General features: G+C 29.1%; 1 protein-coding gene across 2 annotated transcripts; it reads right to left on the bottom strand.

Moving 5' to 3' along the window:
* Positions 1-1,933: 1,933 nt before the first annotated feature.
* LOC114418616 (transcription factor BEE 1-like) lies at positions 1,934-3,827 on the bottom strand. Of its 2 annotated transcripts, none has more exons than XM_028384051.1 (6): positions 3,370-3,827; positions 3,143-3,262; positions 2,892-2,957; positions 2,733-2,801; positions 2,529-2,606; positions 1,934-2,244 (listed from the first exon to the last, which is right to left on the bottom strand). In XM_028384051.1, exons 1-6 carry the CDS (start codon positions 3,760-3,762, stop codon positions 2,152-2,154), a joined length of 819 nt encoding a protein of 272 aa, XP_028239852.1. In that variant the 5' UTR covers positions 3,763-3,827; the 3' UTR covers positions 1,934-2,151. The 2 variants fall into 2 exon arrangements, with proteins under 2 accessions (XP_028239852.1, XP_028239853.1); XM_028384052.1 differs by having other exon boundaries at positions 1,934-2,258.
* Between the last annotated feature and the right edge of the window lie 11,520 nt (positions 3,828-15,347).

Below are 15,347 nucleotides of genomic sequence, written 5' to 3' on the forward strand. Positions count from 1 at the left end.
CATTAGTATTTTCTCTCTTCAATCATTCACTTAATGAATTGGCAACATCCACAAGATTTTATGAATTCATTGGTTTAAGTGGGTTCCATGGACACTGCTCCCCTTGGATTTGCCTTGTGCTTTGTCATGTTACTACAATCTGTTGCACTCACGCCCGATAAGCAATTCCTTTGTTTTACCGACAAACAAGATTTTTAAACTACTTGTTGACAAACCATGACCTCTGGCTCAATTGACAATACTTTTATGTGAGCATAAAACATCAAGTGAAAATTACTATTTTCCTTCCTTTTTATATCATAATCAACAAATTGCATAAAATCCAAATGATATCAGATGATATTCAAGCTTCTATGAAATACTCCTGCCTCTTAATTAACATGGGTCAACCAAAAGAGAGACCAAGAAAGATATTGCAGGAAATTGTTAAGACAAATCTCATGATTAATACCAATATTATGCTAGTTCGAGTAGAATTAAATTCACATTTGTTAAATAAAATATAGCGTTCAAGTTTTATGATGAAAAAAGAAAAATATTAATTGAAAGGAAAAATTTCACAAAAACTAATCAATTATATTGCAGGAAAAACTTACATATTTACCAAAAATAAAATAAAAAACTCATGATAGATCATTTGTCTTCAAGATAGTCTTTGGCTGAGTCAAATGGTTTTGTGCGATTCATTTAATCAACTTCACATAACTAGATAAGACCTTTTTGTTGTTTGCGCTAATAGGGGTCCACCATCCCTTAGTTTAATGGTTCCAATTTCATTAACAAGACCTTGTAGCCAGGTTCATCTTATCAAAAGCCTAATGTAGGGATTAGTCGACATACCTCAAGTGAATAGAGACACCTCCTTAAAACAAATTAAAAAGAAAAACACCGTTGATTTTGCAACAAAAAAGAAATACTTGTTAATAATATTGTTGTTGCCGTAGGTCCTACGAGACATGGAGCTCCTAGTTGATTCATGATCGCAACAATTCAATCTGGGTCCATTTGTGGAACTTGGTAGAACAAACGGAATCACATGAATAGTTTTCCACAGTAGTTTTTGCAAGTAAAATATTTGCCAAGAATTTTAGCAAGATTTGGAATTAGTTATGTGGGATTTATTTAAATAAGATTTTTATTCTCAACCACCAAAAAGAGAGACATATACGAATAACCAGCCAAATTCATATTCAACTTAGAATCTCAAAGTTCAGATTGACAAGTTACAGATAGACATCTATGGCAATTGAAAAGAAACTAATACTTTGGACTCAAATGCTGAAATTTGAAATTAAAGTCTTGGGATGGGTTGTTGCCTTCGATGTAAGCAAAATCATTGTTTTTGCCACCATAATAACCCAAGTTTCATTGTTAAAGAAAATGGAGAAAGTGAATAGAGGGGTAAATGTTTTCATCAAATTCAATAACTTTTAGAATGTCTATACTGAAAATTAATAATCAGAATTAATAAAATTCGAGAACAATTTTATTCCCAAAATCATAAAAAGATATGCGCCTTTTCCATGTGGAAAATGAAAGAATCTTTGTACTCCCATGAACTTTTAAACTTTGAAGTATAAATGTATCCAGCACGATTGATCTTGAATGAATAACCATACTATATAATTCTTGCTGAATAATACATTATTGCTACAACACATGGTGGCTAATATTATATTCCAAACACATCAAACAAATAGTTTTTAGGTTCAAGATTTTACATGCACAGTGGCAATTAATTCCAATTATTGTTTGATTAATTAATAACTACTATCTAGCCTAGAGTGCACATGCTTCGGTCGTAGACAGAAATACATCATACGTTTTTTTTCTTTTTATTTATTTTTCCTTTATGCTTAGTATTGGTGTCTGTGTATTTGGCCATAAATTGTCAAATCTTCAAGTACTGCAACCAACCAAACCATTCCAAAAAAAAAAAAAAAATGAAATATAGCCTTTTTTTTATTAACTTCCATTTCATTTCTACACGTCTGAAGGATTGTACAAGCAAGAATGTCCACTTGCATGTGCTGGTAGCACATAGTGGAAACAAATTGATCTTTTAAACTTTGAAAAATTAAAGTAAAAGAGCAGATGAAGTGTGATCTCATGTCTTGTATAGCTGCTGAGTTAAAACATCCAAAACTGAAGTCAAAGGGGCCATGCTGGTTGGAAGAAAGAAACTCCTCCATACCCTTCTTTCTTATACTTTCCTAGCTCTTTTGCCTCGGATGCCCTTGCTCTCTGCCACAAATCAACTAAATAAATTAATATAAGCTTCTTTGAATTTGATCTTCAAATGGTAATTACTCATACCCTTGTCTACTATCTAGCATATTTCATATTCAGTTATTCACCACCTCTTATATTTATTCTTATCCATCACAATAATTACCATATAGTAGTATATGAATTGAGAGGTTTTCATGCCTTATTAATTAAATACCACACAAAATGAGAAACCAACATATAACTCTTTTTTTTTTTTTACATTAAATAAGACCATGAATTTTTTTAGAAGTAGGTACCTGCATTGTTTCCAAAGCATCTGTCTCGGAATTGAAGTCATAAAAGGTACTTGCTGCAGTAAGCTTCAAAGAAAGGAACTGCAAAAGCCAGACGTGAATTGGTATTAATATTAAGAAGGCTATGCTAAAACTTAAAAAAGTATCTTTTCCTGACAAAAAATAAGCACTATCTTCTTCTCTTCTTTTTGACTTCTGATCCCTTACCTCTACTTGATGCTGCAAGGACTGCACATAGTTTATGATTTCATCCAACATTACTGCCATACCCATGGTCTGCAACCATTAATGAAAATCAAAATATAAGAATTTGGTTCCATGAAGTTAGACTTAGACAAATTGGAGATTAAGGAAACATGTCTCTACCTTGTAACATCCTGGAACAATGTTCTGTAAGCACCTTAATTTCTCATTGATTTTCCCTCTTCTAACCTGATCAACAATAAACGACATACAAATATGTATTAGTCCACGTTCATCACAATCAAAGAGACAAGAAAAATAACCAAAGTGATTGAGTATATTCATATCTTATTGTTTTATCTTTTATGTTTGTGTAGGATATTTAACAATCTTGGCTTGAAGAAAGGTGAGTTAGGAAAAATATATACACACACCCTTTCTGCTAAACTGTGACTATCAGTAGCTTGACCTCTTCTGGCTCTGACATGAACCACTTCCTTTGCTTTCTCCTCTTCTGTTACATTGCTTTTTACTCTCTTCCCTCTTCCAGAACTCTGAAATTATTCACAGAAAAATAAAAAATCAATTTGTGTCTTGCATGATACAGAACATGGTGCATGGCCAAAAATAATTGGAGAAAAAAATAGTAGAAGGAATTTACATGTTTGATCTTGCTTCCACTTTCAGAAACTGCAGGAGTTGAGTTAGCTGAACTTGTCTCAGGAAGATCCATTGATTTCCTCTTTTTACCTTCATGGATCTCATTTTCTGCTTGGAAAATGGGGAGGGAAATAGGAAGTGCATTGTGGTTGACATGGGCAGGGAAATTTTCTTCCAAGTTTCCTGGACACTCAGGCTCTTGAGGGCCCAAAAAGGTGTCACAGGAGAAAGGCACCAAGTTGTGCATAGGAATCAAGTTTGAGTTTTCTAGGACATGTTGGTTCATCCCTAAGAACTGGTTTAGGAGTTCCATGCTTGGATCAATCTCTAAGAATGGAAACTGGGAGGGTCTAATATTGCTTTGCAATTGCATATTTTCTGTGAATTCAGCCATGTGATTTTAAAATGAGAGAAGTTGAGTTGTGTTTATGAGGTGTTTTAACTATGGTATTTGGATAATGTGGGTTACACTTGTTCTATTTATACTGTGGAATTATGGCTACATTGGTGAATAGGACCATTCTGAGGTGGCCACGTGGCACCTCAAGCTTCTGTAGTTTTTGTTCCCTTAGTTGGCCCCTTGCACAGGGAAAAATGTCCAATATCAATAAGGGCCCATGTTTTGTGAGAAAAAGCACGCCTAGTTTGGGAGCTTTTAGACTTTTTTAATTTGTGTGGTGGTATCATTCAATTTTTAGCTCTAGCTAGTGGGAATTGGAAAAGTGCACTTGTTTAGTGCGGAAGCATGGCCTTGATGGAAAATCTCCAAAATATATGACCTTTCTCCAATTCCTTATTGTATGTGAGCACCATACTTGCATCTTCTTTTCTTGTTTATCTTTTAATATTCAGACTTTAGAACATAATGGGAAGTAACTTTAACCATTTCCATGAACACCTTACCTCATGGTGCATGAATATTGATTCACAAGTTTCTTATTCCAAGACCACAAGGATCATGAGATAGAAGCAATCCTTCTCAAATTAGATAAAATTATTATAAACAACAAAAAGTTGTAGTTTTAAATATTGGTTTAATATTATTTTTGGTTCATTATGTTTTCCAGTTATTTCACTTTGATACATTAAGTTTTAAAATTTTTATTATGACCCTTTAGGTTTTTGAAATGCATTGTTTTGGTCATTTTTTAAATTTTCCATTAGAAATGTTAGTGTTTTGTTATCTTTTAAATTTTAAAAGGAACAAAATGATTTGAAAATATAAAAGACCATAATGTAATTTTTAAAACTTAATGTATCAAAACAAACAACTAAAAAACATAATAAACTAAAAGTGACATTAAGCCTTTTAAAATAATTAAATTTACATAGTAACTACTAAAAATAGTTACTACTCTAATTTTATTTTTAAAAAAATAAACAACTAAAAAAAATTATCATCTCCTCCAACTACTTTGAGACCTGAAAAGGTAAAAAATACAACACCACACAGATTGAACAATGTCAACACATAATCTCACTAGAATCACCTTCATCAATGCATCGTTGTCAACATCGATGATGAGACAATTGTTGTCTTTAGGTGAGATAGAAATTAGGATTGCAGAGGGAAGTTGCAACAAGGACGAAAGTGACGGTACGACAATGGTCTTTTTGGGTCAGCGACAAGAGACAAAGGGGCAGAAGGAGAAAAAACTCTTATCCGTTGTGATTGAGAATAATTAGTGAATAAAATCATTGTCGTGATTAAATTGAATAATAATAATATGAAACCGAAGGCTGTTATTTGTGGTTTCGAATCTATATTTTCTTCACTTAGTGATTTTTAATTTTTAAATAAAAAAGATAGCAGCGATCTTTTCATTATGTTAACTTAACTATTTTAAAGTTTAAAGCACTAACAAACACTAATATTTCTAGTGAAAAATTGATAAAAGGATAAAATCATACATTTTGAAAACATAAAATATCAAAATGAAACATTTAAAAATTAAAATTTAATATACTAAAGCGAAACAATGAGAAAATATAATGGATGAAAACTAACATTTAAAATTTAAAATTTAATATACTAAAGCGAAACAATGGGAAAATATAATGGATGAAAACTAACATTTAAAATTTAAAATTTAATATACTAAAGCCAAACAATGAGAAAATATAATAGATGAAAACTAACATTAAACTTTAAATATTTTGTGCAATTGAATATTTAAGGTTCGAATTGAAGAATATTAATTAAACAAAAATAATCCCTCATCATTTAATCCATATGCCTAATTGTGTTTGCTAGTTTATACAACATTTGATCAATAAGGGCTTATTTGTTCACTAATGTTTTTAAATTATTTAAGATACAGAATTAAAAAAAATATATGGGAAAATATATAAAATTATAAAATATTTGTATGATTAAATTCAAGTAAATTCTAAGCATGTTGATAGAAACAACTAAATTATAAAAAATAAATACATAATTAATTTAAAAATAAAAATAATTTGTGTTATTTAACAAAAATATCTTAAAATATTTAATTATACCAAAGAAACAATTCTATTTATTAAGAATACTTGTACTTCTTGTTACAAAGTAATATAAATCGATATAGTCAAGGTTTTGTTATTTTCTCGCAAATGCGTCTAATTCTCAATACAAAAACAGTTTCATTCAAAAAAATTGTACCGATCAAATTGATTTTGTTACGTACGTTACTACTCACTACCGCAGTATTCGTAAGCGTACGAGAATTGCAGCCATAAAATTGTGGATAAAACAGTAGTATCCGAATGAGATCATTGTTGCCATTTGTGCGTGTGATTGATTACTTTGAGACTATTATATATTACTGTAATATATTTTTCACTCTCTTTTTCAATTCCTTCTTGTTTTATTGATTTATATGCCTCTTACTAATTTAGGAGTAAGGTGAGTTGTGAGACTTGTAAATTTCACCTTATAAGAGTAACTAAGAGTGTATAAAAAAGTGTGTTGTTATAATTTTTTTGAATATTTTATTGAACTTAATAATACATTAGGCTAGATTACTTTTTGGTTTTTATTATTTTCTTCACAAAAATATAGTGATTAGAAATAAATTTTTTATATAATTATTTTCTTCACCCTGGAAAGATTGTCACTTTGTTTTGTGCCCCATTACAAGCATTACCCTTTGATGAACTAGAATTTTCCATATGGTGTTGTGATGTAAACTGTGAACACAAACTGTCATTTTAGAGTGCGATCTTTTGTGCAAGTTGTTGTTCTTCTGGCTTGTCCATACTTGAGGCCACATAAGCATGGTGCTTTATATTCAGTACCATGAACCTTATTGCTCCACCCCATTAAAAGTGTTTACGTAATTGAGAGTATAGAGCCATTTAGTGAACATGTTGAATGCGCAAGAAAAGGACGAAAATATAGCTTTCTTAGTGAGCAAGTCACATTAAGAGACTGTGTTGGTCAATATATCAACCACCCTAACATGAATTTCGATGCTGAAATAAAGAAGAGAAATTTTCTTTCACCCAAGATAATTGCTATTTAGTACGAAAGAATTATCATACAAATTGATATACGTACCAAGGCTATTTTTTGTTTTATTGAACAAAAGTTAAATAAAAAAGAAATTAACCTGAAAATTCAAAATAGATCTTTGGCTCCGGTGCCACTTGTGTGCAGGAAAAAAAAGAATAAAGAAATAAAATAAGATGATAGAGAAATGGAAAGAAGTAGAAATCAGAGATAGAAAGAATAAAGAGAAAAGCTCGATGGAGAAGATCCAAGTCCGATCAAAATTATATATACTTTTATTTTGAAGTTTTTGTGTTTACATAATCATGCAATAAAATAATTTTCTTCACGAAACATCATTTGGAGTGTGTGGATTAATATTTGGTAGCTTTTGAATGAAAATTTGTAAGTTGTTTTGTATCATTCAAGTTAACACACATTACATTGAACATATATAACTCTTTTTCATATAGATGCTTGGACTCCATTTTAATGCTAAAATACATAGACACATAATTAAATATTTTTCTTTAAAAATTTATCATATGAGAACTTATTCATAATTTTTTTTTATGAACAAATATTAATTAATAATATTATTAATTTTTATCAATAAAAAAAATTAAATTCATGATTTTTTTTTCCTTTTCTTCATCCTTAATCACTAGATCAATTTTATATCTGAGAATTTATTCATAAATTTAATCTTAAAAGCTTATTAAAATGAGTTAAATTTTAAAAAATAATAAAATAAATCCTATTTATAAATCCAAACAAATAATCCTCCGTAAGTTGTTTAACTTTCCAACTCCAACACTTTTACGCGATACAACTCATTGTCCTATGTTTGCTCCCACTTTGATTTGAACTGATATTTGAGAAATGAATGAACCAAACTTTGAAACAGCCTTCTGACATGTGGGGTGTATGTTTGGCTTGCGGCAGTTCATTCAATTCTCATTAAGGTTACATTCTTTGGTCTCACAACCTAAAGAAAGCATATGGGCACTGAAAAGTAGGAGTTGCCCCTATATACACATCCAATTGTAGCCTTGCCAAAAAGGGACATGCTTTGATCATTTGCAATTGTAGCATTGACGGCTCGCACACAAAGACAAATTAGAGTTAGTTAACTTTGGGACAACAACGTTTCCTATAGTAGTAAACACATTATTACCCTTTTGCAAAAACTACATACTTAGTTTGAAAAAAAAAAAACTAAGTTTGTAAGACCTTATGGACTAGAAGGGATTTTTGGTTGTCATGTCACACTCCCCCCAATGGGAAAATATCTTCCATATTATAAACGTGCAATGGTGAAGGTTGCCCATGCATTTGCATTTAAGCCTTAGTATAAATGAAAGGTGTGCAGCCAAACTAGTTACGCTGAAAGAGAATGCCATATAAAGAATTCCTAGCCTATGGATATGGCTACAATAGGTAGCTATAGGCCGGATTTACCTAACATAACTGTAATTGTTTTGACTTTTTTTCATTTGGGGAGCTAAAATGTACTCTCGTGCACTTGTTTTCAAACATCCTTCTTTATCTTGCCTTCAATTTTTTAAGGTAACATTTCTGATAACCACTAATATTATATATTTTTAAAAGTTAGCAGAGTTAAATACTGGAAAAATGTGAGAGAAAGAGAGGGGTGCCTATCTATCAATATTTGTGAAGTTAATTTTAAGAAAAATCTACTTGGACTTGATTGATTAAACTTTTCAGCAAGTTCTACAATTCTAGCCGTGTTTTAATTTCAAAATCACAGATTAAATACTTTTTTTTTTATATATATCTGTGATTATCATGATAAAAAAACTACAAGAAAAATATTAGATAGTATGTTTAGTAAAACTCAAAACATGTGTATTGATCACTTGAAAATCAAGAGCTATCAATACAAACTTCTACGCTTAAAACGTGAATTTGATTCAAAACTGACACTTTAATGGGTCATGGCTGCCTATCATGTAAGCATCTCGGACAATCTGAGCTCCCCTCTGGACATCATGGTGAAGGAATGTCGATAGCAGCAGCACCGAGTCCGGCTTAAAAAAAATACTCTTTGAGAATGAAGGGATTAGAATCATCAATGACCGCCATGATCATGAGATAAAAAAAGAAATAACTTTAATAAAAAGAAAGAAGTACGGAAGCAAAAACTTCTAATATCATATCAAAAATGAAAGAAATGAATGATAGTTTTCAAATTCATTTATCAAAGTATTACAAAGGTAATTTATTTATATAAATATAGAGAATAACTAACTTTTAGTAACTTCTAGTAACTAACTTCAATAACTTTTAGTAACATAATTAAGTAATTATTTACCTAATTTCTAATAACTTCTAATAACTAACTTCAACGTGGCTTAATCGTGATAAAGAGTTAAATACAGTAAAAAAAGAAAAAGTGAGACAAAGAGAGGGACATCCATATGTCAGATAATTTTGAGAAATTAATTTTCTGAAAATTTTACTTAGAGTTAACTGATTATACTGAAAATAAAAACTAAATTAATTAATACAAATAAAATAAAGAAAGGACAAAGTTAAACTTGACAATAACATGACTTTGGTTCTAATCTGACAAAATCAAACACCATCTGAATTTTGTTTTGGGCACTAAACGTGAAAGTTATCTTTTTCAATTTTCATTGGAAGTTATCTTCTAAAATTACTATTTTATTTTACTGGTCTTCTAAAATTACTTAAAACAATTAAAAGAGATTAGTTTTTGAGCCTAAGCAAAATAACTTTAGTACATGTAAATATAATTTCTGAATATACAATTTTCCAAATCACGTAAATAAAATTAACTCAAGTTTAAAGTTATAAACCAAAAGTAAATATTTTTTTTTTCTTTTTCATTCCATTTTATTTTTCTTTAAAGAACGCCAAATAATGTTTTAATTAGTTAGATTCCAATGGCGTTGGATTAATTATTTCACACAAACTCACACACGCACACACACACACAAAAAAACCACAAACTTAGGCATATAGACTTAATTAATTTCCTAGAACAAAACTTCCGAAGTTTGGCACCTGAATTAGACCAAAATAGATCATAAGTATATATAAGGCATACATCAAGTTCCAGATTGCTAACATATCTTTTATCACACTTTTCCAGTAAGAGTCCACATCTGTAATTAGGTTTTATTACATGTTTATATGACAAACAGATGATATTAATGAAGATGAATATAAATTTGGATCCTAAAATAATGTACCATAAAGGTGTCTTCTCCCGTACAATGAGGAAGTGGACTGTTTTCTTTTAAAAGAAAAGAACAAATTACAGTTTTTTAAAATTTGTAACCCCACTCACATCATATGAAGCCATAAACAGTGCCACCACATATCACTACACATAGGCTATATTACGTGGCTCAGTTGCAATCAGCTCAATGTAGTCCAAATATGATATCTTCAACCTAACATGTCCACAGGATTCAACATTAATTCCATATTGTTAAATTTTCCTTAAAATATTTATGCAATCATATATTGAACAACCTCGGAAAGATGATAGATTAAGTGACAAAATATGGTCTACTTTTTTTGGCCCAAAAGATGATTTGATAATTGATATGATGCCCACTTACTTAAATTATGTCTAAATGCATCCTTCACATCTAATGGCCCTGGAAGGAAACATTTTCAAGGAGAAAAATTGTATAAGTGGGTGCGTATGAAATCAACTATACATGGAAAAGAAAGAAAGCTCAATCTCTCAACAGTCCATTACTACATTAATTTGATTGTGGTTGAACGATATCATTGATTTTAATATATAGTATTAGTATATTGGAGAGAGGGTTCATTGAATCCTTGGAGTGGCTTATATGAGGTGATTGATTGATACAATATCCTTTATAATACTACTGTTAACACACCAAGTTAATTATTCATTTTTGAAGCATCTAATTATTATTTAAACTTTTAATTTGAAGTATATGTGGCATAATTCCTGCGTTCAAGTTCTCTACACATCATGTATATATTATGTGTGCGAAGTCAGTCATCCTTAGGCCATCTAGAGTGCAAGCAATGTATAGTACACAACACGCTTTTGCTTCGTATATCAGGTTAATAAAGAAATTATACCTTACCAATTGGGTCTTATATCCATCACGGCCGGTCAGCCTTTAAATTTTTGCAATACCAGTTTTAGTTTAGTTCATGATTAACATGAGAATGTAACATTTCATGTTTAATTTGTTTCAAAGTTTTGAAAATTTATTTCAAGACATAACTCATTTTTAGGAATATACATTACACATTTTTCTGCACCTTTTTAGTTATTCTCGTGTAAAAAGATGAGGATCTTGTATCCTTATGGAAATAGATGTTATTTTTTAAAATATAACTTTTCACTTTCCTCTTATTTTATCTTATTTATTTAGTTATTTAATATTTTTTAAAATATTTTGAGGAATGACAAATATTTATCAGACATCTTTGATGAGAAATATTCTCAATGATAATATTTTCAAAAATATTATTCATAAAAATATAATTAAATTCGTAAAACAAAGTAAAAAAAATACATGGATAAGACTTAAAGAGTTAGGAATACAACTTGTTTTAACTATAAAAAAAATTCATCCAATCCTAGTTATGCTTGGTACTATAAATGGTATAGCTTCAAATTAGTTTGGTTCAATAAACAAATTATTTGACTTTAGAACCAAATTAAAAACAGCTATGTATTATTATTAGCATTCACTTTTATTCGGCGCAAACACACATTATTTTTGGAGTAAAAATTGCAGGGACATATAAAGAAAATGAACTAGTTTAGAATTTTAAAGATAATGAAATTAGCAATGACACTGTTAACAATTTTTAGATTAGATGTGCTAATTTCCACATGATCATAATTATTTTCCTTGAATTAACAAGAAGTATACACTAGAATAATAAAAGGGGAATCATGAAGAGTAAATAGTATACCTGATTTTTACACTATGATTGAATGATATATAAATTGACACGTATAATAAATTTTTTGATTTTTATAAAATTATCTTAAGAATTACATTGATAATAATTTATAATTAAATGATAATCTAATTTTTTTACTAATAATATATAAAAATTATACTCAATTATAATACGAAATTTTAAACCCAAATACAATCCGAATTGAAAAAATAGTAACAAAAAAATAGTTTTGGCCCATAATACATGCTGATATTTTCAGAGTCAACAAATCAGGGTCTTCTATTATTAAAATTAAATAAAATATTGAAAAAAAAGAGATATAGTCCATAAGTTAACCAATACAAAGAAGATTAGGTAGAGCGAAAATTCAAAGATTAAGAGGTTGCAGAAATCTATAAGTTATTCTTAACTTTTTGAAATGTTGTTATCGTAAGTTACAAACTATGAATGTATGCATATAAGGTAAATGCTTAATTTTATATAATTAATATTTATAATAAATAAATATTTTTTAATATATAATTGTATCTAAACCCTAAAAATTCATCCAGTAAAAAACTTAAAATTCATAATAAATAAATATGTTTGAAAATATAAGTTATATTTTATATTTATAATGAATAATTTACATTGTGTTATTGGGAAAAAAATTACATTGTGATATCAAATTATTTTTAATTATTGATAATTTATTTTTAAAAATTATTGATATTAAATTCAAAGATAGAAATAAAAGGAGATAGATTGAAAGGAAAAAACATTTAAGATCAAATATACAAAATAATAATAATAATTCATAGAAATGATTGAAAAATATTTTTTTCATGAGAAATGCACATCCAAATGAGAGAAGAAGAAAAAATACTAAGCATGTATAAGATTTTTGACGTAGAAAATGTATAACTGAAAAAGTAGGAAAGTCAGACTTTAAATAGTATTTAATTTCACGTTAGAGAATTAATTTAAAATTAATTTTACATAATTTTTTTCATATTTGATTTAATATTATAAAACTTTAGATGTATGTTAACTTAAAATATTAGTGCACCATTTTCATTAAATCAATAAAGTATGAATGATGAGTTGTGATGACTTTTATTTCCTTTTCTAAGTTTGTTGCTTTCTCACAACACGGCCCCTTACAAAATGGTTACAGTGCCTACAAGCACACAAAAAGTTTAAAATCTTGAACAAATCTTTAGAAAATTAAAAGCTCAATCTGGAACAGTTTTTTTTTCAAAGCCTATCTGTTACCAAAGCTGATCAATTTTAATCCCAAAGGCATTTTGTTGGTCATTAATGACGTCACATTAGTCTCTGTAATTACCATCACACTTGATAAAATGGTCACGATTTAATCATATCATCATAATCATAATAATCATCATTTTTATTATTATCTTTGAGACCACAATGTCAAATTCCTGGTTCTCAATCTGAATCACTCTCAATATATTATATGGCCTCTGCTTCTTGGTCTTACTTTTGCGAACAAACTTCTTATGTAATGGATCATGCCTGCTTACTTGGCAATTCTACTGTGCTAATTACATGTTTGCTTCATGTCACCATCAACAACATTACAATTGCATTATTGCAAGACAATTTGAAAAGAAGAAAAAACAAACAAACGGTTACTATCAATTAATTAGGAATTAACTTGAGCCAAAAAGGATAATGGGCAGGGGTTTTAAATTTTACATCTTATACAGGAAATGGGTGCAAACTAGTTACTACATCTTACAACCACAGTTACTTCTTAATGCTATTGGGGCACCATCAAACATATATAGGCCATTTTTTATATCAAGGGTCCAATTAATTTATTTTTTCCCATACTTTATGTGGAGTGCATTTTATGTAAGTACTTGTACAACTTAATTTGTCACTCAACCTGTCTAATCTGATGTCACGTTTTCAACATCCATATCTATGAGCTATCTAATTGAAACTTTTAACATTCTAGAGATTTATACATTGACAAAACGAAAATGTTATTTTGTAGGTTTGCTCTTTGCTAGCATGCTGTGTCTTTTGTGCTCTATCCTCCAAGGTTCTATCCCACGCCAAGATTCATCTCAATCACATATTCAAGAGAACAATTGAGTATTGGGAATTTGAGATTAAATTTTAAATTTTGATTACAATGGAATCAAGTTATTATAGAAGACTTGGCAATTAATTATTTATAGAGAAGATTTGTTTTTTCTTATTTTTTACCCAACATACATAAGAAATTTTCATTTTAATTATTGAAAAAGGTACACCTACCACATTGAACTCCAGAACAAAATCTAATTTAATATTAAGTTATTTCACATTTTCTTCTATTGATTCTTCAACCAAGTTGATTGAGAAAACGAGATTAAGCAGCCACCATTTATTTCACCTTCTAGGTTGTTCAAGTTTAATATCATCCCTAGATTTGGAAGAAAATTAAACATCTTCATTAGAAGTCAGACATAGCAGAGAAAAATATTATATAGCTTACTGTTCCTAGTGTTTATTCTTGTTACTGAGTTTTCATCCAGAACCCAATAATGGAAAATTTAAATTTGGACAAAGGAGAACCACATTGAATCTATTCTTATACCAAAGCAGACATCATGGGACAATTGACAACCAAGAAAAAACAATGTGGCTGAGTTGTAACTTGTAAGATTCGTAGCAGTGTTTCAATGCCGGCCCACAATACAGCAGCAACAACAATAACTGCACGTTTTGATTTGGGAGTATCTATGCTATGTTATGTTTCTATCCAAGGCACGGGGTAACCGTGAAAAGAATATTATGACATAAATTCGTTGATTTTTTTTTTGTCTAAATAAATTCATTGATTTTATGCATCGTTGATAAATTAGTAAAATATCCATATTAAAGAGAATTATTTTGAGTGTGTTTGGATTGTAGTTATTTTGTTAGTGTCCAATCTTCGTTTCTAAGAAATATCAGTTTCGTTGTTTTTGTCTTGTATTTCGTGCTGTAACAAAATCTTCAGAAATTCAAACATGTATTTTCAGGAAATAGACTTTGAAGATATAAAAATTAGTGTGCATTTTACAAAATTATTTTTTATGAGAAATAAGACTTTTTAGTAATAAAATATTAGCTTAAATATACTTTTAAACTGTATAAATAATATTAATATTTTAATTAACCTTTTTTTAAATGATATTTTATTTATTTTTTTAGAAATATGATATGTTCATTATCGAAAATTATAAAACTAACCCTCCATCACCGACATAAATTTTACATCTTCTAACAAAGTTTTTTCATACCCACTATCATAAAATCGAACCCATGTCAACATGCACCATCAATTTCAATTTACCCTTTATAAGTACGACTGTTTTTAATTAGTTACGTCTTCGATGTTTTAATGCTGTTTACTAAACTTACAATTTACAGTGATCAAATTAGATCTTTTGTCTTTTATATTTATTTCAAGTTTCAGTTTAATCTTTATATATTTTTTAATTTGATGTTTTAACTTATTTTCTACTTTGTTCATCTTTTTTGCTAAAACCGTTAACACACTTGAGGAAAGT

This window comes from Glycine soja, chromosome 7, assembly GCF_004193775.1.
Source record: "Glycine soja cultivar W05 chromosome 7, ASM419377v2, whole genome shotgun sequence".
Taxonomy (NCBI): domain Eukaryota; kingdom Viridiplantae; phylum Streptophyta; class Magnoliopsida; order Fabales; family Fabaceae; genus Glycine; species Glycine soja.

Coding starts and splice junctions, on each gene's coding strand:
- LOC114418616 (XM_028384051.1), bottom strand. CDS start 3,762: ATGGCTGAATTCACAGAAAATATGCAATTGCAAAGCAATATTAGACCC. Junction 2,958..3,142: donor GTCACAGTTTAGCAGAAAGG/GTGTGTGTATAT, acceptor ATTGTTGATCAG/GTTAGAAGAGGGAAAATCAA. Junction 2,607..2,732: donor CCTTGCAGCATCAAGTAGAG/GTAAGGGATCAG, acceptor TGGCTTTTGCAG/TTCCTTTCTTTGAAGCTTAC.